Raw genomic sequence first — 22,695 nt, 5'->3', positions numbered from 1 at the left:
GTACTCATTTCTCTTTGAAACAAAGTGAACTTTGAGATGGTTTACTATATTAATCATATACAATCCAGATTTAATCTATTTCATTCATTTATTGCTATTATTACAATAAGCAACAGTTCAATTTGTTACATGATGAATGTTAATTAATAATCATCTGATTAATAAGATGACAAACTGTGGATGCATGAATATTCGTGGGATACCAATTTCAGTGGATTTTCAGGGTAAAGGTGAATCACAGATTTAGATTTAGAAGTACAAATTGTATACAGGCTTTTATGCAAACTTTGGCAAAATGAGGAAATCCAATGTCCACAAAAAATCCACCATAATTGGAGCCCACTAAAATAAATAAAAACCATATAATTTTAATTAATACATAAAAATATCTAGCAGTCCAGCAGATCATTGGTAATAATATAATTGAGGTTAAAGATATCTGTCCAATTTATTGTAAGTTCAAATCTGCTAAACATGAGACATCTGATGGTTAATAAATTGTAAAAATCTTCATATTTGATTCTTAATACAGATATCATATCAATACACATAATCTATTTGTGTCTCTTAAGTTTGCAAAGTTAAAATGTACCACATTTTTACAGTGATTAAAATGGCCGATTGCACTTTTTCCCACTGGTAAAATCTGACAGCTTCACTCAACTTCTTTAATAATAGATTTCTTCCTCTCAGGTACAAATGGTACAGCGCCAGGCTTGCTGTGCTTACGGCGATTAGCCTCCCTAAAAAAAGAAAAAATATGTATATTAGTTTAAGTAGCAACATGTGACAATCATAATGAACAACAGAGACGAGATTGTTTATTGTAATCAAGAAAGATCAACATTTCTTTCAAAGAGCTTGAAATCTTAGCAGATTTAGACAGATTTTTTTATTTCATTCATGGAGGGAATGGTGGCAGAGAAGAAATTAGATGGTACCCAAAGCCTTGCTCATTTTTTATGGTTCACTTCAAGATAATCATATGAAATTTCTTGGAAAAATTCAATAAAGCTTTTGTTTGTCCTCATAAAACACTTTGGTCAGAAAAACAAATACTATTTGTTGGATACCAATTTTTCATAGATTTTGTGGGTACAGATGAACCACGAATTTAAATTTTTAATGAATCGCTTATATACAATAGATTTGAATGCAGATTTTCGCAACACGACAATATTAAATATCCATGAAAATGCAGGTTTTTTTCGATCAATTTTTTGTGTTTTAGTGCCACTTTTAAGCACCACTTTCAATCCACCAAAATTGGAACCCACGAAAATAAATCAATCCACAGTAAACAACATACTTTCTTTTCTGTGACTGTCTGATGATTCTCATTTCCTTCTGTTGGTTATAGATCATCTTTGGTACATGTCTATGGCGAGAGATTCTCTTCACTTCTGGATGGAATGCAAATTTCTCTTTCAGTTTTGAGTTGTAATTAAATGCTGTTTTCTCTCTTGGTTTTAGCTGAATAAAAATAAAATTATTAAGTCTAGCAGTCTGTGTTACAAATTTAATTCAGGAGATTTGATAACAAAATTGTGTACATCAACCTCCATTTAGGTGAGAAAGGGGAAGTAACTCTTGCTGAATTTGTGTCTATTAAAATTAAATGCTGTTTTCTTTCTTGGTTTGATAAGAGTATAGAATAAAAAACAAGAGGCTCTCAAGAGCCTGAATCGCTCACCTTAATTCTTTTGGTTAAATCTCTCATCAATGATTATTTTGGCTTTTCAATTTATTTAAATGTTTTTTGGATCGTCCTATTTTCTTCAAAAGCCAAAAAAAATAATCATTTTCTCCTATGTTCTATTTTAGCCATAGGAGCTATGTTTCTTGACATACAAGGAAATAAAATATAAAATTTATACTAGATACTCTGAAACTCATTTAGCCTAAGTTTGGCTGATATTGATACAGCAGTTTCAAAGGAGAAGATTTTTTAAAGTAAGTCAACATGATGAACAAATTGTGAAAAAAGTTTTTAAAGGGCAATAACTCCTTAAGGGGTCAATTGACAATTTTGGTCAAATTGACTTAATTGAAGATCTTACTTTGCTGAACATTATTGCTGTTTACAGTTTATTTCTATCTATAATTATATTCAAGATAATAAACAAAAACAGCAAAATTTCCTTAAAATTATCAATTCAGGGGCAGCAACCCAACAACAGGTTGTCTGATTCATCTGAAAATTTCAGGGCAGATAGATCTTGACCTGATAAACAATATTACCCATGTCAGATTTGCTCTAAATGCTTTGGTTTTTGAGTTATAAGCCAAAAACTGCATTTGACCCCTATGTTCTATTTTTAGCAATGGCGACCATGTTTGTTGATAGATCATAACTTCGGATACAATTTACAAACTAGATACCCTAAGGAACATTCAGTTAAAGTTTGGAAGTATTTGGCCCAGTAGTTTCAGAGGAGAAGATTTTTGTAAAAGATTACTAAGATTTACGAAAAATGGTTAAAAATTGACTATAAAGGGCAATAACTCCTAAAGGGGTCAACTGACCATTTCCGTCATGTTGACTTATTTGTAAATCTTACTTTGCTGAACATTATTGCTGTTTACAGTTTATCTCTATCTATAATAATATTCAAGATAATAACCAAAAACAGCAAAATTTCTTTAAAATTACCAATTCAGGGGCAGTAACCCAACAACAGGTTGTCTGATTCATCTGAAAATTTCAGGGCAGATAGATCTTGACCTGATAAACAATATTATCTCTGTCAGATTTACTCTAAATGCTTTGGTTTTTGAGTTATAAGCCAAAAACTGCATTTGACCCCTATGTTCTATTTTTAGCAATGGCGACCATGTTTGTTGATAGATCATAACTTCGGATACAATTTACAAACTACATACCCTAAGGAACATTCAGTTAAAGTTTGGAAGTATTTGGCCCAGTAGTTTCAGAGAAGATTTTTGTAAAAGATTACTAAGATTTACGAAAAATGGTTAAAAATTGACTATAAAGGGCAATAACTCCTAAAGGGGTCAACTGACCATTTCCGTCATGTTGACTTATTTGTAAATCTTACTTTGCTGAACATTATTGCTGTTTACAGTTTATCTCTATCTATAATAATATTCAAGATAATAACCAAAAACAGCAAAATTTCTTTAAAATTACCAATTCAGGGGCAGTAACCCAACAACAGGTTGTCTGATTCATCTGAAAATTTCAGGGCAGATAGATCTTGACCTGATAAACAATATTATCTCTGTCAGATTTACTCTAAATGCTTTGGTTTTTGAGTTATAAGCCAAAAACTGCATTTGACCCCTATGTTCTATTTTTAGCAATGGCGACCATGTTTGTTGATAGATCATAACTTCGGATACAATTTACAAACTACATACCCTAAGGAACATTCAGTTAAAGTTTGGAAGTATTTGGCCCAGTAGTTTCAGAGAAGATTTTTGTAAAAGATTACTAAGATTTACGAAAAATATTTAAAAATTGACTATAAAGGGCAATAACTCCTAAAGGGGTCAACTGACCATTTCCGTCATGTTGACTTATTTGTAAATCTTACTTTGCTGAACATTATTGCTGTTTACAGTTTATCTCTATCTATAATAATATTCAAGATAATAACCAAAAACAGCAAAATTTCCTTAAAATTACCAATTCAGGGGCAGCAACCCAACAACAGGTTGTCTGATTCATCTGAAAATTTCAGGGCAGATAGATCTTGACCTGATAAACAATATTACCCCATGTCAGATTTGCTCTAAATGCTTCGGATACAATTTATAAATTAGATACCCTAAGGAACATTCAGTTAAAGTTTGAAAGTATTTGGCCCAGTAGTTTCAGAGGAGAAGATTCTTAAAATAGTTTACGACGACGACAGATGACGGACGACGACGGACGCCAAGTGATGGCATAAGCTCACTTGTCCCTTCGGGACAGGTGAGCTAAAAATATTATACAATTATGGAGAAAAAGAAACACACATTTTTATTACAATTAGCAAGCAATATATGTTAATAAAAAAAAGGTTTACTTCTTACAAATTGTGACTTGGATGGAGAGTTGTCTCATTGACACTCATGCTACATCTTCTAATATCAATTATCATAACAAACTAGATACTACATAACAAGTCTATCAAAAATACCACCTACATACAAAAGAACTTGTTCATCAAAACTTAAGATAGAAGGATTAACAAACTTTTAGACCATGGTGTTGGTTTTTTTAAAGTTCATCCACTTTGTATTTTCCTATGTTCAATACAAAAAACTATTAACATGGTTAAGATGTTAAGAAAATTAATCCTCATCAACTAAATTAATACAAAGAAAAAAATACTCATTTTCCTGCCCCATTTAATTTTTTGAGAGTAAGTACTAAAGAACTAAAAAATTTATTTGTTTTTCCCTGATGTATTTGGTTTGGTATGATGAATGAAAGTTTCTCATTGGCAATTATATAGAATGTATTATTGTATAATAATATAACTGTTATAAATCATTTTGTTTATCATTCCAAATATATAATCGAACAGCCTCATTTCTTTCGATGATCTCATAATTTAAAAGGATTTTTTTTAATTTCTACTAATTATGTATCGTCCCCCTCTTTCTTTTTCATCACATTCCAATTAATGTTGGATGAACCAATGTTAATCTTACCACTCCTAGTTTCTCTGAAGCTTGTGCTTTCCAGATCCTAATATTCATTTCGTCAGAACCAGAAAGAATATATTTGTTGTCTAAAGACCATCGTACAGTTTCAACACGCTGCATACGCTTTGTATGATATATTTCTCTGCAAAGAATAAAATGGATAATAGTTATAAATAATATCAAAAAGAGTAGTTATAGTGTTATCTATACAATTTTCTCTTGAACTGAATAAGTAACTACCTTGCATAATGGAGTCAGTATGGAATGACAAAGGCAGGTCATTTATTTTATGTGTGTACTAATTTTGGTGAAATTAGGAAAATATGCATTTTCTTGCGTACTAGATTTAGTGAATTCACTAGTCCTGCTTATAATTTTTTAGAAAATTGGTTTTAGTTCACCAGTTACATTTAGGTTTCCCTTATAACCAAAAAATCCATAAAAATATGTATAAAGTTAGCCCTAGAGTTATTTCCCTTAGCAGTTTTTTTTTAAATTGGAAACAAAATCAGTAATTGGCTATTTAGTAAATGAATCTCAATAACACCATTTTCAATGTTTATTTAGATATTTGTGTGTGATCATTTTATACTTCAAGTATAAACTGGACTGAGAATGATTTTTAAGATCTCCTTCTGCATTTTTGTTCTGTTCTCAAATACAAGAAAAGTATTCATTCATTTCCATTTCAACAATATACCTGCTGTGGGTTCTGTCAGCGGGAAATATTCTGACAACTTTATCATAACCAGCTGAAGCAAATTCTCTTCCTGTTGGTGAATAATCAACATCCATCACTGAAAAAATTAAATCAAAATACTGCAATCCAACTAATTTTCGTGACTGTATCGAGAAGAAAAATAACGCAATTTAATTGTCTAGAATATGTTTAACTTGGATCTTTCCTTATTTTACTACATCAAGTTAATTGGAAAATTGAGAAATTAAAATGCTGCGAAGTGGACTAGAAATGTAGAAAGGGTTAAATGCGAAATAGAGTATCCGTGAAAATAAGTTTGTTTACAGAACTTCAACTTTCCTTCATTTATATGCCACTTTATAATAAATTAATGAGCTATTCAATTTAATTCATAGCCTATCCTTTATTGTTGAAATAATATCTTAAAGAAAAGTATGCAGATCACTGACAAGATTTTTTTTTGTCAAGTATTGTAATAGATTTTGATAGCAAAATTAGTAACAAATCTATAACCTGTTAATAGCCGTTTCTCAAAATTTACTACTTGTAAAAAGAAGCTGAATCAAAATAAAAGTTTGCTGCAAATGTGGAATAATATATTCATCCCTCTAAAATTAGTTTAATTCTTAAAAAGTTCAGCAAATGAAATTTTCCATTAAAAACAGGGGAGACAACTTGAGAGAATATATAGGAAAGTTGTATTTTGATAACTTGTGAATATTTCTTCCATGTTTTCCTGAATATTTTTTTAAATGTTACTTTTGAGATTTGTTATCACATTATTTTCATATACCAAAAAAAATTTTAATCAACAAAATAAAGAATATGGTTTTTGTGTGCGGTTGTTTAAAATCATATTCTTTTCTCTTAGAACACACTATTTATTTTTAATTGGATAATGATAAGATAAAGATAATTTTTGTTTGTTCAGAGCCATGATTGAGAGATTATATTTGTCTTTATTCATAGGTTGATATTATATTCTATATATATAACTTACCAGCAGAAACATGGTCCATGTGAACAGTGACTGGCATCGATAACTTCCTCATATCAAAGGAATATAAACTGAAAGATAAATAAAATATTAAAATATGCTATAGATTTGTATTACTGTGGATTTATTTATTTATGAGAGTACAAATTTTCTTGGATAAAATTTACATGTTGTTGACGTTTGATTTTGTGGTTTTGCTGAGTCTGCATAATTTCATGAACATTTAATTTAATGGTTCACCTATTCCCAAAATCCACAAAAATTGATCTCCAACAAGGAATACTGAATCCACTGTAAACAATTTAAACAAGAGGCTCTCAAGAGCCTGTGTCCCTCACCTGTTACTGTATTTACATATGTCGGCCATCTTGGTTGGTAGGTTGGTCATTAGACACATTTTTAAATAGATACCCTAGTAATGATTGTGGCCAAGTTTGGTTAAATTTGGCCCATAGTTTTAGAAAAGAAGATTTTTGATGAAAAGTTGTTCAATATTGACTATAAAGGACAATAAATCCTTAAGGGGTTCTCTGACAATTTTGGTCATGTTGACTTGTTTGTAGATCTTACTTTGCTGAACATTATTGCTGTTTACAGTTTATCTCTATCTATAATAGTATTCAAGATAATAACCAAAAACTGCAAAATTTCCTTAAAATTACCAATTTTAGGGCAGCAACCCAACAACGGGTTGTAGGATTCATCTGAAAATTTCAGGGCAGATAGATCTTAACCTGATCAACAATTTTACCCCATGTCAGATTTGCTCTAAATGCTTTGGTTTAAAAATATACATTTTACCCCTGTGTTCTATTTTTAGCCATGGCGGCCATCTTGGTTTGATGGCCAGGTCATCGGACACATTTTTAAAACTAGATACCACAAGGATGATTGTGGCCAAGTTTGGTTAAATTTGGCCAAGTAGTTTCAGAGGAGAAGATTTTTGTAAAAGTTTACGGACGCCGGACGACGGACGCCAAGTGATGAGAAAAGCTCACTTGACCTTTCAGGTCATGTGAGCTAAAAATGAGAAAACTTTTTACATGTCTTTATCAAAATTAAACAAATTCTTTAAATCTCAGGTCAAATAGAACAGAAGTGCTTGTCCAGAATAATGTATGTATTGTACCAAGGGAAACAACTCATTAAGATTTTTAGAAGTAAAACATGCAAGAAATTCATTGTTTTGTATACAAATTACAATTCATCATGAAATCTTGCCTAAAACAGAGGTGATCTAATAGTTTATTATTCAACAAGCTAAAATTCTGCCTTTTTAGATAGATATCTTTTTTTAGTAATTCTATTGTCTTCTGTCTACCTGAAGCATTTTGTCAGTTGAGGCATTTGGATTCTGGTGGATACTTGTATCATTGGCACATCTCCTTATTTTTTAAAATCAAATGAGATACCTTATAATATACGTACTTATAATCTTCATTGGCAACAGTAAATATAAAAGCTTCCATAGGATTCCAGGCTATTGTGTTAGATCTCAGTTTTAAAATTACCTAAATGTACAAGGATATACAATGAATCAAGCAAATAATGATTACATTTGATGAATGTTCAAATTAGCTAAACATTTTATCAGTAACTAGTCCTACATAAGAATATGAAATTGTTAAAAAAAATCTTAATGTCCACCCAACCCCCAATAAAAACTTAATTACAAGTACCCCACTGCATTAGTATGCACCTGTCCTAAGTCAGGAGCCTGTTCAGTTGTTGTCATTCGTTGTTCAGGTTCATAAGTGTTTCTCGTTTCTCCTTTATCTATACTATTAAACGAGAAGACCTCATTTTGGGTGTCGCTTCTCCTCCTTCCACAATAAATTGATCATTGTGACTATATGTCCTATAGGTACCATGCATAGTCGCATTTGTCATCCATTCTTATGATTATTCAGTTTCGGTTATTTTGGGAGAAAAACGGAAAAAAAGAAGTCCGGATATGTGTCCGTCATCACTCCGGCTTTTATTCATAGACAACTTCCTCTTCCGTTTATATTTCCAGAAGTTTGGTAAATTTACATTACATTCCCTATATTATCATGTTTTATTTAAGATTCATTGCCTGAATCGTTATATAAGAATGTTGTCCCAAGTGTAAGCAACGACCCAGGCTGTGTGAAAATAAACACAATCATTTTTGTCAAATCGTTATACAAGAATGTTGTCCCAAGTGTAAGCAACGATCGACCCAGGCTGTGTGAAAATAAACACAATCATTTTTGTCATTCACTTATCGTCACGTAAATAACGACACAGGCATAGCCTAAATTATCATGTTTTATTTGTCACGTAAATAACGACACAGTCATAGTCTATATTATCATGTTTTATTTAAGATTCATGCAAGCCATTTTCACACTTATCGTCACGTAAATAACGACACAGGCATAGCCTAAATTATCATGTTTTATTTGTTGTCCCAAGTGTAAGCAACGACCCAGGCTGTGTGAAAATAAACACAATCATTTTTGTTATTCATTGTCCCAAGTGTAAGCAACGACCCAGGCTGTGTGAAAATAAACACAATCATTTTTGTCATTCACTTATCGTCACATAAATAACGACACAGGCATAGCCTAAATTATCATGTTTTATTTGTCACGTAAATAACCACACAGGCATAGTCTATATTATCATGTTTTATTTAAGATTCATGCAAGCCATTTTCACATTGCCTGAATCGTTATATGTTGTCCCAAGTGTAAGCAACGACCCAGGCCGTGTGAAAATAAACACAATCATTTTTGTCATTCACTTATCGTCACGTAAAGAACGACACAGGCATAGCCCATATTATCATGTTTTATTGTCATTCACTTATCGTAACGTAAATAACGACACAGGCATAGCCTATATTATCATGTTTTATTGTCATTCAATCACTTATCGTCACGTAAATAATGACACAGGCATAGCCTATATTATCATGTTTTATATATTAAAATAAGTAAAACATGCTCAACTTCATCTAAAACTACCTCGACCAAAAACTTTTACCTGAAGTGGGACAGACGGACGAGACGGACGATCGAACAAACGAACGCACAGATGCACAGACTAGAAAACATAATGCCCATAATTGGGGCATAAAAATTTATTGTTAAAAGGGAAAATAGTGATTTGGCAAAAATGAAAGTAAGGTAGAGATTAGAGGGAGGCAGGACCTTTTTCGGGGCGTCGGGATCGGGTGTTTTTAAGTTCGGGATTTGGGGATTGATCCTTACGGGATCCGGGAATATATTTTTTGATTTCGGGATATTAATTTCTTTAAATTCTGCATCTCAGTTTCATGGTTTTAAGCCCGGGATTTCGGGATCAGGACCCCTCCGATCGACAACCCCTCAAATTAGCCTTAGTCGGTATTAGTCATTTATACATGATTCAAATCCTACAATTGGCATGTTAATAAGGCTCTCAAAAAAAAAAAGCACTGATGAATTGTCATAGAAGCATATTTTTTAGACTACTAATGGTCTATATATAAGCAGTTACATTTATTTCATGTTTGAAACGGTGCAAATTTTTAATTTGATTTGACTTTTACCAAAAGAAGCATTGTAGCAAAGGAGAAGAATAAGTGTGGTCGTAGGCCAGAAACACGAATATAATTGAATTTAACAGAAAGGAAACAAATATCGGACTTTGGAAAAAGGGAGGTATACCTTCTATGTAATATTCCATACATAATATCTTTTACAAAAAATCATCCTGCAACAGTTCACAAGCTGTATATGCCCGCGATTTCGCGGGTGTGTTCTAGTTATATAGATTACACATTGGTTTTCCTATTTGAATTGTTTTACACTAGTCATATTGGGTACCTTTATAGCTTGCTGTTTGTTGTGACCAAAGGCTCTGTGTTGAAGGCTGTACCTTGACCTATAATGGTTTACTTTTTACAAATTGTGACTTAGAGAGTTGTCTCATTGGCACTCATAACACTTCTTATTTCAATTCTGATGCAACTACTTGTACTTACTTTTCTCAAAGGAGCTGCCCCTCTCATGTCATACAATATAATACTTCTGTCTGAAGCACAACTACCTACTATATTGGTCTGAAATTAAAAAAAAATATATTATGTTTACATTTACTAAATAGAGTCTCTACAATTGTGACATGTTGTGAAAATTTGCCCATTTGTAATTTAAAAGAGCTTATATTTTGATTATTCAAATAGAATCAATTAACCAAACTAAACTGAAGGGTAAAGATTGCTTTCATTTCGCAATGTGAACTAAAAATCAAATTATCTTTATTCATAATTCCGTTTCGTAAATCAGCAGCGCTAGCCAAATCAATGACTTATTGATGAAACTAAAGCCTTCATTGAAAATAGCATGCTAAAAACTTTTCCTCCACAGTTAAATGAAAAGCTGACTAGATTTGCTCATTGTTGGAGGCCGTACATCAACCTATAATTGTTAATTTCTGTGTCATTTGGTCTCCTGTGGAGAGTTGTCTCATTAGCAATCATACCACATCTTCTTTTTAAAACTAACAGTTCTTTTACCTCGATAGGATTAAATTTGACAGCATGTAGACTGTCTACACCCCATGTAAAGGATCTGACCGGTTCTGTTCTATCTTCATCCCAGATATCTAACTGTTGGCCACACGTAGCATACTTGTTCTCGGACCAATGATGGTCAATAGATGTGAATATTGTCTGAAAAATAGTTGTGTTTTTATCGAACTAATTTTTATCAGTCAGGGGACTTATTGAAATAAGTGATTTTTAAATCACTTGTTTGAGAAGCAAATTCGAAGTTTTGTCACAGATTGTGATTTTGTAGTTTTACCAAAATTTTAAACACATAGGTTTAAATATTATCTTTTCATTAGTAAAATTGAAAAAAATGAATTTTTTGCTTCTTTAAGTAGCAAGGTTTATGCCTTTGATGCTATCATTTAGTTGCAAGTTCTATTTTAGTTGAAAAAATGATGTAATAATGGCTTTACATAATGAACTGATACTTTCTTAACAGATTTTTCCCAGCAGTTGGAGTATTTTTCCTGTAAAATTCAAGGTTTTATCTTTCAGATTATATAATAAAATTCTACTGTTCCCGATAAAAATTTCACTGTTCGGGGGTGTTGAAATTAGTGGGGGTTATTAAAATAATGATACTTAAAGAAGTGATTTTTGGGAAGGAAATGGAGTTATGATACTTAAACAAGTGATTTTCGGGAAGGAAATGGAGTTATGATACTTAAACAAGTGATTTTTATGTCATTATCCTAGATTCAGTACAAGGTCATCACCTGAAATGACCTGGTCATCCAAGACAACACAGATGTTGGTTCTGATAAGTTTAGAAACATAATTAGTCCCTGGATCATAAGTATTCTATATTTAAAGCTACAGTAAAATTAAATCACTTCTTCTAGTGATTATTTTGTACTACTTAAATAGGTGATTTTTAAAGAAAGACAACTCTTACTTCCAACTTTTATGGAAATAATGTCACTGATTTAAGTAAGTCCCCTGACTGTTTATTTATACATTTACATCTGTTAGTTTATACATCAAATACTGGTATCTTCTCAGGGCCTCATTAACATAAGTATATAAAGAAAATGTTTTATTTCAACTTTTGTCTGTTTTCATTCATAGCAGTATCCAACAAATATCAAACAGTAGCCATGTTTTTTGTAAATAACTATCATTGGTAATAGATGAGCTTATGAGCCTTTGTCGTTTGTTTCTAATTGCACAAATCTTGAGCACCTGAGATCACCCCCAGTTGTTGGTGGGGTTACGCTTCGTGTTGCTTAGTCTTTAGTTTTCTTCTTTGTATCTTGTGAACTATTATTTTTCATAATTAGTCATGTCGTTGTCCATTTAATTTTGATCTATGATTTTGAATGTCCCTCTTGTATCTTTTGCCCCTCTTTTTTAATTATTCATTTTGTAGAAAAGATGTAAGAATACAATCAAGATGTTTTCTTGTGTAAGAAAGATCTAGACTGAAAGCCTTTTTCATACATAAGTGTTGACAAATGAACACATTCATCTTAAACCTTATGTAGAAATTGTATGCCATTTCTTTTAAATGATTAAATAAAAGCTTGCTTGTATGGAGCTGCTCCTTTATGGGATAGGAGCAACACCACTTGCTTAGGGCCTTTATTTTTATAGTAAAGATAGAACAAAGTAGTATTGTCTATCTGTATTTTGATTGATGTTTGATGATCAGGATTGCCTCCAAATAAGCAAAATTGTATATTCTGGACAAGTAATTAAAGTAAAAGCATTTTTTACATACATTGTACATTGTGCAAAATTTGTAAAGTAAGTAGGCAATTATTTATTTTAGGTGACATACATGACATAAGGCCACAATTAAAAATATTTTGGTTTGTCCTAACCCTTCCCAAGGTTGGGACAGTGAGTAGGTAGGTAGGCATTTTTTTTTTTATTTTTTTTTTTTTTTTTTAAGAAATTGAAGTATTGGATGTTCGTTAGTCTTTATGCCTATCTGATTAAAAAAAAACTTCTTCAAATCAGGACAATAAAAGAATTTGAGTAGGCAGCTTTTATCTGGGTAGGTAGGGTTTGGGCAAACAAACCTATTCTTTTTTATGGCCTAAATAAATGTTTTTTTCACTTTTGGTATTAAGCTGAATTTTGTCTTCAAATGACCTTAGATCTGCCCCGAATAACCTTATGACTTCAATCACTTTTTTATTTTGACGCCAAGTTTTTAAAATTGTGATGTCAACTTGTGTGATTTTGCGTGATGGCAGACAAATTTGCATACAAGTGTAAATAGATCTATTCAACACAATTCACTAATCAATAAACAGTACATTTGATAACACTGATAAAAGATGGAATAATTCCTAATTATACCTTTCCTAAAATAGTACTTTGAGGTTCCTCTTCTATTTGACCACACTCTGATAAACTCCATTGTTTAATTGTCTTGTCATTTCCAACCTGTAAAAGAGCAGACATCAAAAACGCAAACTATATATAAGCTTGCTGTTTGGTGTGAGCCAAGGTTTCGTTTGAAGACTGTACTTTGACCTATAATAGTTTGCTTTTACATATTGTGACTTTGATGGAGAGTTGTCTCATTGGCACTTATACCACATCTTCTTTGTCCATTCAAATTAATTTATCAATGAAATGGACAAGACTTCATTCATACAACTAGCATGACTATCACAAAGTTAAAATTGTACATGTAAAATTTGTTTTACTTACAAATTCATTTTATATTATAATATCAAACGAAAAAAAAAAACTGCCCAATATAATGATATAAATCATGATGGCATTTCATTTTTTTATACGGACTTCATCATGTTCATCAGCTTAAATATCAGATCGCCTTTCAAGGCTGGCTAGATATTTTTGCTGTTGAAGTCAGTATTAAAAAATAAAACCATTTTTCTTTATGTTTTTGTCTCTTTTAAATCTAGATTCTGCATTATTCAAAGTTTGACTTATTGTATAGATATCGGTCTATTAGTGATTATAGTAGATAGTATATTGAAAGTATAGATAATATTTTTTGTGCTCTCAATAGTATGTGTCAAATGAAACTGTGAACAATGTAAGAATTACTTACACTGAAAAAATATCTTCCAGATTGGTGCATACATAAACCCTGTACCATTCCCTCATGTGCCTGGATTGTCTGTAAACAGCTCCTCTTGGCTAGACTCCATACTTTAACCTACAATATTACAAGTATTGGTAGAAAAAGTACTATAAACATAAAATGCGTATATTACATGGCTGAGCATAACAACAAGTACCAAATTTGTACAACAAATCTTTATATCATAAAAGGTTACAAATATTATCCTAATGCTACATGTGCTAACAAGTTAAAGGTTTGGTATGCTAGCTTGCTTTGTTTGTATTAATATAATGTTTGCTATATAGAATTGTAATAAACATGATAAGATTGATATCTGAAAACAATATATATTTATCTAGACTAAAATGGGATTTAAATTTTTGTGAAATACCAGTTTCCATGGTTTCAAAAATTGCAATTATAACCCTGTTGTATTTTTGGCATTAATAAAAACATCATAATAATTTCTGAATTTACAGTACTGGGTTCCTCCCCTCTGTACATGCTTAAGCTACAGCTATTCTTTATTTATTGCTTTACCTCTCCATCACAAGCTCCGGAGAGAAGCAGACTGAGTGCAGTTGGATGTTTACACAGACTTCTAACCCCATCTCTGTGTCCATCTAATGCTCCAAGGAAGGGTTTGGCAAACACACGCTCTAGTTTTGTAGCATTCAAAGCTCGTACATATTCTCTTGGTGCTTCAAATGGATGGAGGGCAGGATCATAATTCCTAGGTACTACAAGATATTAAAGTATGTTTACTTAACTACTGATTTCTCAATATTTAGTATTATTATTTGATTCAAAAAGTTTAAACATATACATATACCTGTTAACTTTCAAGATCTCTATGAGGGGTATTTTAAACACTCAACCACATAACTACCGGTAAATGCAACTTTAACTAATGTTTATATATATATGTCAGAAGGTGCAGATTGTTTTGTAACCTGGTCGTTTCATAACTAGTTGAATTTCGTAACTTACTAGTTTATTTTGTAACTGAAACTTTTCATAACCTTATAACAATATATAATCAAAGAGCTGAAAGCTCTGAGGAAAAATGACGCCATTGCCTCTAATATTGGGATATTTGTTTATGCAAGTCTTGATTTTCACATACCGTAATAAGTTGAACATTGCAACATGTCTCGTAAGCATATAATTGATATTCGTATATGAGTGTGTGAAGTCACTCACTGTGAAGATGACAACTGACTGGTTTTTTTTAATACAAATGAATAGGCCAAGAGTCAAGACTACCTAAATGATCTACAGTATCCAATGACTACTGGCTGGTTTTTTTTGGTTTTTATTTGTACAAATAAATAGGTCAAGACTACCTGAATGATCTACAGTATCCAATGACTACTGTCTGTTATTTTATGTACAGATAAATAGGTCAAGAATACTGGAATGATATACAATATTCAATGATTACTAGCTGTTCTTTTGTACTAATAAATAGTTCAAGACTATTTATATGATCTACACATATCCAATGACTACTGGCTGTTCTTTTGTACGTACTAAATAAAAGACTACCTGAATGATCTAAAGTATTCTAAGTAATGTGTATTTTTTTTCTTGCAATTACATTTTTCTAAATCAAGAATACAGACTACTAGTATCTTTTTCAAACCAAATGATTATGAAGAGCCTGTTGTAATAAGCTCTTATACCCCACTAGTCCTATAACATATGACTTCACATTCTTATTCAATTTTTTACGTTTTTATACTGATATTTTCATTTTTTTTAAATTTTTGAATGCAAGGTGTGACACATTGATAGTAAAAAAAAATTATCAGAACAGTAAATAGAAATAGTAAATAATGCTCCTGAGTTCATATGTTATAGGACTAATTACACACATACTCGTTAAATAAGTTACTAGTGACATACACAAATGTAGTTATTTCTGTTACTTGAAGCAAATCCTATTTCTGTAGATTTACACAATATTGTTATACTTGTTTTATTTCACATTGAAGATTAGACAAATAGGGATACTCCTTTGATTTTTTTAATTTCATTTCAGTCAGGTCCCTTTATACATGTTATATGAAACTTGAAACCACTTCTCTGCTATATTGATATTTTATAACAACTCTGACCATGACCCATATAATTTGATATTCATTCTTTAACCATATATCATAGTAAGCTAGTTTTTTATGTTACACTAATCCACAATCTTTCATGTTAAATTTTGTCTCTATTTAAGTTAATGCCATTGAACCATCATGGTATTGAACACAATTCCAAGTAATTATGCTGTTATAGAGGGTCACCATATATTATCTTGGGTGGCATTCCAGTTATTGAAATTTGTGTCAGATTGGATAATGATCTAGACCTTTAGGAATTGACCTCATAATTTAATATGGAGCTATCGTATGCGACCCCTACTCGGTAACAAAAATAAACATGTCAAGCCACAACATTTATCACCAGAGATTACAAGTCAAAAAAGGATGGATAAGTCTCCAAAATGCTTTCCAAACTGGAACTACAACAACATCTCCAGACAAGGACGAACAAGGCTTTAAAGCCAAAGTAAGTATTTATGTACAAAGAAGTTGAGGGGTTGATTCACGCTATTGAACCAGATGAATTCCTTTTAAAAGCATGCCCGAAGAGAACCATATCTACCAAGAAATTCAAAGAATACTATGCAACAATTATTGTGGAAAAGCAAGAAAAGAATAACTCTTACTGTGAGTGTATTGACATTCCGCCAAGTAAAACACCGTACAACATTCAAACTCATTTTAGGGAATAGGGTACAAGTCAAATCGGCACAAATAGAAAAAGTCAAATCGGCACCTGGTTAAATCGACTAGTCAAATCGGCACCTATTTCAAATCAATTAGAAAACCAATAATACATGTATATATAAATAATTCAACCCTTAAAAATGTGAATAAACATGATAAAATTAGGTTAATATTTCTTGCCAACTCCTTCCTTATCTAACAGTAAGACAGTGATCTTGATTTATTTGCCACAAAGTCCTCTTTTTCTATCAAATGCAATGAAACAGTAAAAAATAATGCTTTGCATCAAGTTTCCCCTTGGAACATGTACTAAATGGCCTATCTCTATTATTTATTACATCTTTAGTTTTGATACAATTGAGGTTTGAAAAATTCGTACAAAAATGGCTACAGAAGGGTACATAAACCTTAAAATTACTTTTGTGCTAACCTTTTTGAATATCTCTTTTTGTTTCACGTAAATAGTCATCAGGGTTACGGCTTAAAACCTTAATTTTCATAATCAGTCTTATCTATCCCATTTAACAACAGAATGAATTTGAGTGATGACAAAAACGTGCTTGTGTTTTCATTCTTGAAACTCTAAGGGACGTAATCCGTTATAGGGTTGACATAAGACTGCTACTACGGACCCGTGCCAGTTCCCAACGTTAACAACCACATATCTTCTATACTATTAAACGAGAAGACCTCATTTTTGGTGTCGCTTCTCTTCTTTCCACAATAAATTAATCAACACGACTCTGTGTCCTATATGTACAGTGCATAGTCGCATTTGTCATCCATTCATATGATTATTCAGATTGAGTTATTTTGGGAGAAAAACGAGAAAAAAGGCATCCGGATATTGTCCCGTCATTGGAGGAAATTTTAAGTCAGATTATACTTCCGGTTTGCGTTTTTCTGTATACTTTGAACAAACAAATAGTACGAATAAAGTGTATTTTAATTCTGTTCAGAGTTTATTAAATGGAGAGGGTCTGTATACTATGTCAATTGACCACCATGGATCGATTACTAAACTAAGAATTGATAGTAAATACATATCTATACTATTAAACGAGAAGACCTCATTTTTGGTGTCGCTTCTCTTCTTTCCACAATAAATTAATCAACACGACTCTGTGTCCTATATGTACAGTGCATAGTCGCATTTGTCATCCATTCATATGATTATTCAGATTGAGTTATTTTGGGAGAAAAACGAGAAAAAAGGCATCCGGATATTGTCCCGTCATTGGAGGAAATTTTAAGTCAGATTATACTTCCGGTTTGCGTTTTTCTGTATACTTTGAACAAACAAATAGTACGAATAAAGTGTATTTTAATTCTGTTCAGAGTTTATTAAATGAAGAGGGTCTGTATACTATGTCAATTGACCACCATGGATCGATTACTAAACTAAGAATTGAAAGTAAATACACTTTATTTATATAGTAATATACAGATAAGCGCTAAAAAATATTCATGTGAACTTTTGATACCTTTTCTGAAATTCTCCATTCATTAAATATTTTACAAAATTCATTGATTACAAAAACTAGAGGCTCTAAAGAGCCTGTGTCGCTCACCTTGGTCTATGAACTTGGCCCAGTAGTTTCAGTAGAAAATGTTAGTAAAAATTTACAAATTTTATAAGAATTGTTGAAAATTGACTATAAAGGACAATAACTCCTTAGGGGGTCAATTGACCATTTCGGTCATGTTGACTTATTTGTAAATCTTACTTTGTTGAACATTATTGCTGTTTACAGTTTATCTCTATCTATAATAATATTCAAGAAAATAACCAAAAACAGCAAAATTTCCTTAAAATTACCAATTCAGGGGCAGCAACCCAACAACGGGATGTCCGATTCATCTGAAAATTTCGGGGCAGATAGATCTTGACCTGATATACAATTTTACTCGAGTCAGATTTGCTCTAAATGCTTTGGTTTTTGAGTTTTAAGCCCAAAACTGCATTTTACCCCTATGTTCTATTTTAGCCATGGCGACCATCTTGGTTGGTTGGCCGGGTCACGCCACACATTTTTAAACTAGATACCCTAATGATGATTGTGGCCAAGTTTGGTTTAATTTGGCCCAGTAGTTTCAGAGAAGAAGATTTTTGTAAAAGTTAACAGACGACGACGGACGACGACGGACGACGGACGCAAAGTGATGAGAAAAGCTCACTTGGCCCATAAAAAAGATGTGGTATGATTGCTATGTTGAGACAACTCTCCACAAGAGACCAAAATGACACAGAAATTAACGACTATAGGTCACCGTACGGCCTTCAACAACGAGCAAAGCCCATACCGCATACTCAGCTTTAAAAGGCCCCGAAATGACGATGTAAAAAATTGAAACGAGAAAACTAGCGGCCTTATTTAAGTACAAAAAAGGAACGAAAAACACACATGTAACACACAAACAAACGACAACCACTGAACTACAGGCTCCTTACTTAAATGTTCATAACATACTAAATGTATGTTCATATTGAAATTGATAGAAAACCAAAGAATTTTGGAAATGAAGGAGGAGGTATAAAACTTCAAACAACACTTTACATACTTTTAACTCCGCTCTGAATGCCCGCGATTTCGCGGGTGTGTTCTAGTAAACTATATAAACGTGCAACATTTTAGACAAGTGTCATTATAAACATGTAGTTTTACAGATCGAACACAAGCGGCAAATCACGGAAAACAATTTTAAATTGACACTAAAATACGAGTATTTTTCTACATTTGAGTTAAAAAAAAAAGAAATGTAAGTTAGACCCTTTTACCTTTTTGTTACACTGAAGTTGATAAATTTAAATTAAAAGTCTAAATGGATTAAGTTTATTTAAATTAAGCTCATAAATCCTAAGTAGTTCAATTTTAAGGATGTTACACATATGTAAGACATTTTAAATTGTTAAAGTGTTCCCTATTCAGCTTTTTTTTTGTTTTGTTTTTCATGTTTGTCCCCTTTTTCTCTGTTTGTTTCGTTATTTTTTCCCATTATTCTGCACGTTCTGTCAATAATTCTTTCAAAATTCTGTTTAAAAAATCCACAGATTACAGACCGGATCCGTGTTACCGTCAACGAAATATGTATTGAGAATGTCCATTCTTTCAAATTACTTGGAATTGACATTGATGAAAATTTAAGCTGGGAAGATCATGTTGATCGTATATGTAAAATTATCTCATCTAAAGTATCACTTTAATATAAAATTAAAGTATATTTGCCAATACACACAAGGCAACTATTTTATAATGCATATATTCTACCATATATAGACGATTGTAGTTCAGTTTGGGGAAATTTATTACAAAAAGATTCAGATAGAATCATAAAACTTCAAAAAAGAGTAGCAAGAACTATACTGGAATGCGATATTTCTATTCCATCTAATTTCATGTTTTCTTCTTTAAAATGGCTATCTTTTACCAAAAGAATAAAATACCAACAACCAATTCTAATGTATAAAATTGTAAATGGGCTAACACCTGATTACTTAACAATGCTAAATATTGATGATGTGCAACGCCACAACTTACGATCTGTCTCTAATAATGATCTTTTTGTTCCAAGACCAAATACAAATTTTTATAAAAAATCTTTTCATTATTCTGCAACCAAAGTATGGAATAATTTACCACTCGAAATAAAAAAGTGTCCTAATGAGGAATTATTCAAGAAACATAGTTATAATCATTTTCTTGAAAATTATATGCAAGTCAAATAATTTGTTTTCCTCTAACAAAACTATATCAAATATTGTCATTTATTACCCTTTGTATATTTCAATAATTGAATTGTGTATATACTAGTAATATATATTGTAATTTAATGTATGAATGTATGAATGTTAACTGTATGCATGTATTTTGTTTGAGGGCCTAAAAAAAAATTAGACTATTTCTAATTGAGTTACCCTCTTTAATTAAAAATTTATTATTATTATTATTATTAACCCTTTGTTAACTTATTTCAATAAATTTTGTAAGCTGGTTCTCGGCTGCACTTTGTTCATAGTTTGAGTGTAGCGTAATACGTAGTACAAGCGGTTTCCAGTTTACAAACTTCGAAGGTCCGACTTTAAAAGTATTCGGACGTTTTGAATATTTTTCTGGAATTAATATATTTCGACTGTTAGAAAATTTTCTGCATTATGTAATGAAATGCGTACTAAAGTCGCACAATATGCAAATTCCAGAATATTTTCACGTTTGATATTTTGTCATTCTCTCTTTTCAATATGTGGCTAGTGATTTGTTGTCCTGGACCAAAACTTACAGAGTTCAATTATTTCGTTTGTTTCTAAAATATTAGACTTAATTCTCAAATTCAAGTTTTTTTGTTTGAATAGTCAGTAACAAATTGATTTTAACGAGTTTTCCATTTTACTATGCCAATTTTGCTCGACCATTTAATCAAATAAGTCTAATGCACCGTAACGTATAGATTTATATTACCGTGTAATCAACCAGTCCACACTAATAAACAGCTTTTCTATAAAATCATAACAGTTAAGTTATATAAAATTTATATCTATAGACTAGACAGGTAAATACTATTCCGAGAAAAAAAACCTACAAATTGTTTTCTCATATTTTACAATTATAGTCTAAAATAAGGACAACATATTGACAAAACGTCAAAAATATGCATGTATATGCGTTCCAGTAACGACCAACGCTATTTTTTGGCAAAAACAAATAGTGTTCATTATGGTCAGATTTAGGAAAATGTTAAGTTATAAAAATTTATATGTTTTAAAGTATAAGATAATATGAAATTTCGTTTGTGTCAATTATGCTGACAAAAGTACATAGATAGACCATATCAATATCGAATTTTTGCAGAACTCACACCACATATAAAAATGCAACGGCTTCTGTAATATGTCTTGCAAGATGTCCAATGTCGGATTTCGCCGCTTTTTACAAATAAACTCATTTGCGACGTTATTTATTGCAAATTCAGATTTTTTTTGCATGCTATAAAGTACTTTTCCGTAATTGTACTTTAACTCTACAAAACAGCTACATGTACATACTTTTTGATAATTTGCGTATACAAAACGACTTCGTTTTCAAAGAAATGAAATGTCTTGCAAGTTTGTCCACTGGACAATTTTCATACGTTTTCAACGTTGTGGATTCGGGACGCTATTTATGATGCATCATTTGTATATATTTCCTCAGATAGAATTTTCTTGATAGTCGGATACTATCAACAAGACCACAAAGTATAAAAAAAAAAAATCAGATGATTTGGGTTGTTCGTTTAGATGAGGTTGTGTATTACGAGAGGAGAATTTTTTTTCTTCAAATTTTCAAATTCTGGAAGCGTAAAACTGCGATTTTGTTTTAATTATCTGCAATAAGATGCATATGTATAGAACACCAAAGTGAAAATAAAATTTTGCCTGAAGCGTGGCTATATACCTCTCCACATCATACAAAGCTTGTAAACATATGAGATGAATATAATTAACCTTTTTTTTTCTTCTGACAATCGTTTTATTCCTTAATCTAGTTGTTCCGTTATTAAAGAAAATCAAGTGAATTTCATAAGCAAAACCCGTTTAAGTTGTAATTCCCGACAAACTTTTTAAATTAAAGCAAAATATATATCTTATTATGTTTCGGATCTAAATGGGGAAACATTGCAATCTAGTTACGTATTATATCAATTAATCTGTGGCAGAGAGTTGTCTCATTGACACTCATCATACGGTATATATCTTCTCATTTCATATAGACTTATGCATTACCCAAAAACGGTATATTTTGTTGTTTGTTGCTTACGTTACTTTCAGTGGGAAATATTTCATGCATGTTCAGTACAACCAAACATTAAGAAGTATCCATATTGATGTGCAAAAAAATAATTGCGAGCGAAATATAAAAAATATCCCTAAAAACCAACTCGACGTTAAACGTAAAAAAATGACGTTACCAT

The 22,695-nt window shown here is 31.6% G+C and overlaps 1 protein-coding gene across 1 annotated transcript; it reads right to left on the bottom strand.

Moving 5' to 3' along the window:
• Positions 1-69: 69 nt before the first annotated feature.
• Positions 70-17,339, bottom strand: LOC143055137 (DDB1- and CUL4-associated factor 13-like). The gene is made up of 12 exons (XM_076228279.1): positions 17,177-17,339; positions 14,504-14,703; positions 13,949-14,056; positions 13,225-13,311; positions 10,882-11,037; positions 10,348-10,425; positions 7,782-7,864; positions 6,357-6,424; positions 5,357-5,453; positions 4,663-4,798; positions 1,310-1,473; positions 70-743 (listed from the first exon to the last, which is right to left on the bottom strand). The coding sequence occupies exons 1-12, from the start codon at positions 17,244-17,246 to the stop codon at positions 656-658; spliced, it is 1,335 nt and encodes a 444-aa protein (XP_076084394.1). The 5' UTR covers positions 17,247-17,339; the 3' UTR covers positions 70-655.
• Positions 17,340-22,695: the final 5,356 nt, after the last annotated feature.

This window comes from Mytilus galloprovincialis, chromosome 12, assembly GCF_965363235.1.
Source record: "Mytilus galloprovincialis chromosome 12, xbMytGall1.hap1.1, whole genome shotgun sequence".
NCBI classification, from domain to species: domain Eukaryota; kingdom Metazoa; phylum Mollusca; class Bivalvia; order Mytilida; family Mytilidae; genus Mytilus; species Mytilus galloprovincialis.
Note: the sequence above shows the minus strand (reverse complement) of the source record. Positions and strands in the feature narration are given on the sequence as shown.

Bases quoted from the DNA above. Each gene is read 5' to 3' on its own strand.
- LOC143055137 (XM_076228279.1), bottom strand. From the start codon at position 17,246: ATGAAAATTAAGGTTTTAAGCCGTAACCCTGATGACTATTTACGTGAA. The intron at 14,704-17,176 runs GTTAGCACAAAA...AATATCTTGTAG, and splicing joins AAAAAGAGATATTCAAAAAG to TACCTAGGAATTATGATCCT. The intron at 1,474-4,662 runs GTAAGATTAACA...ATTTTTATTCAG, and splicing joins CTTCAGAGAAACTAGGAGTG to CTAAAACCAAGAGAGAAAAC.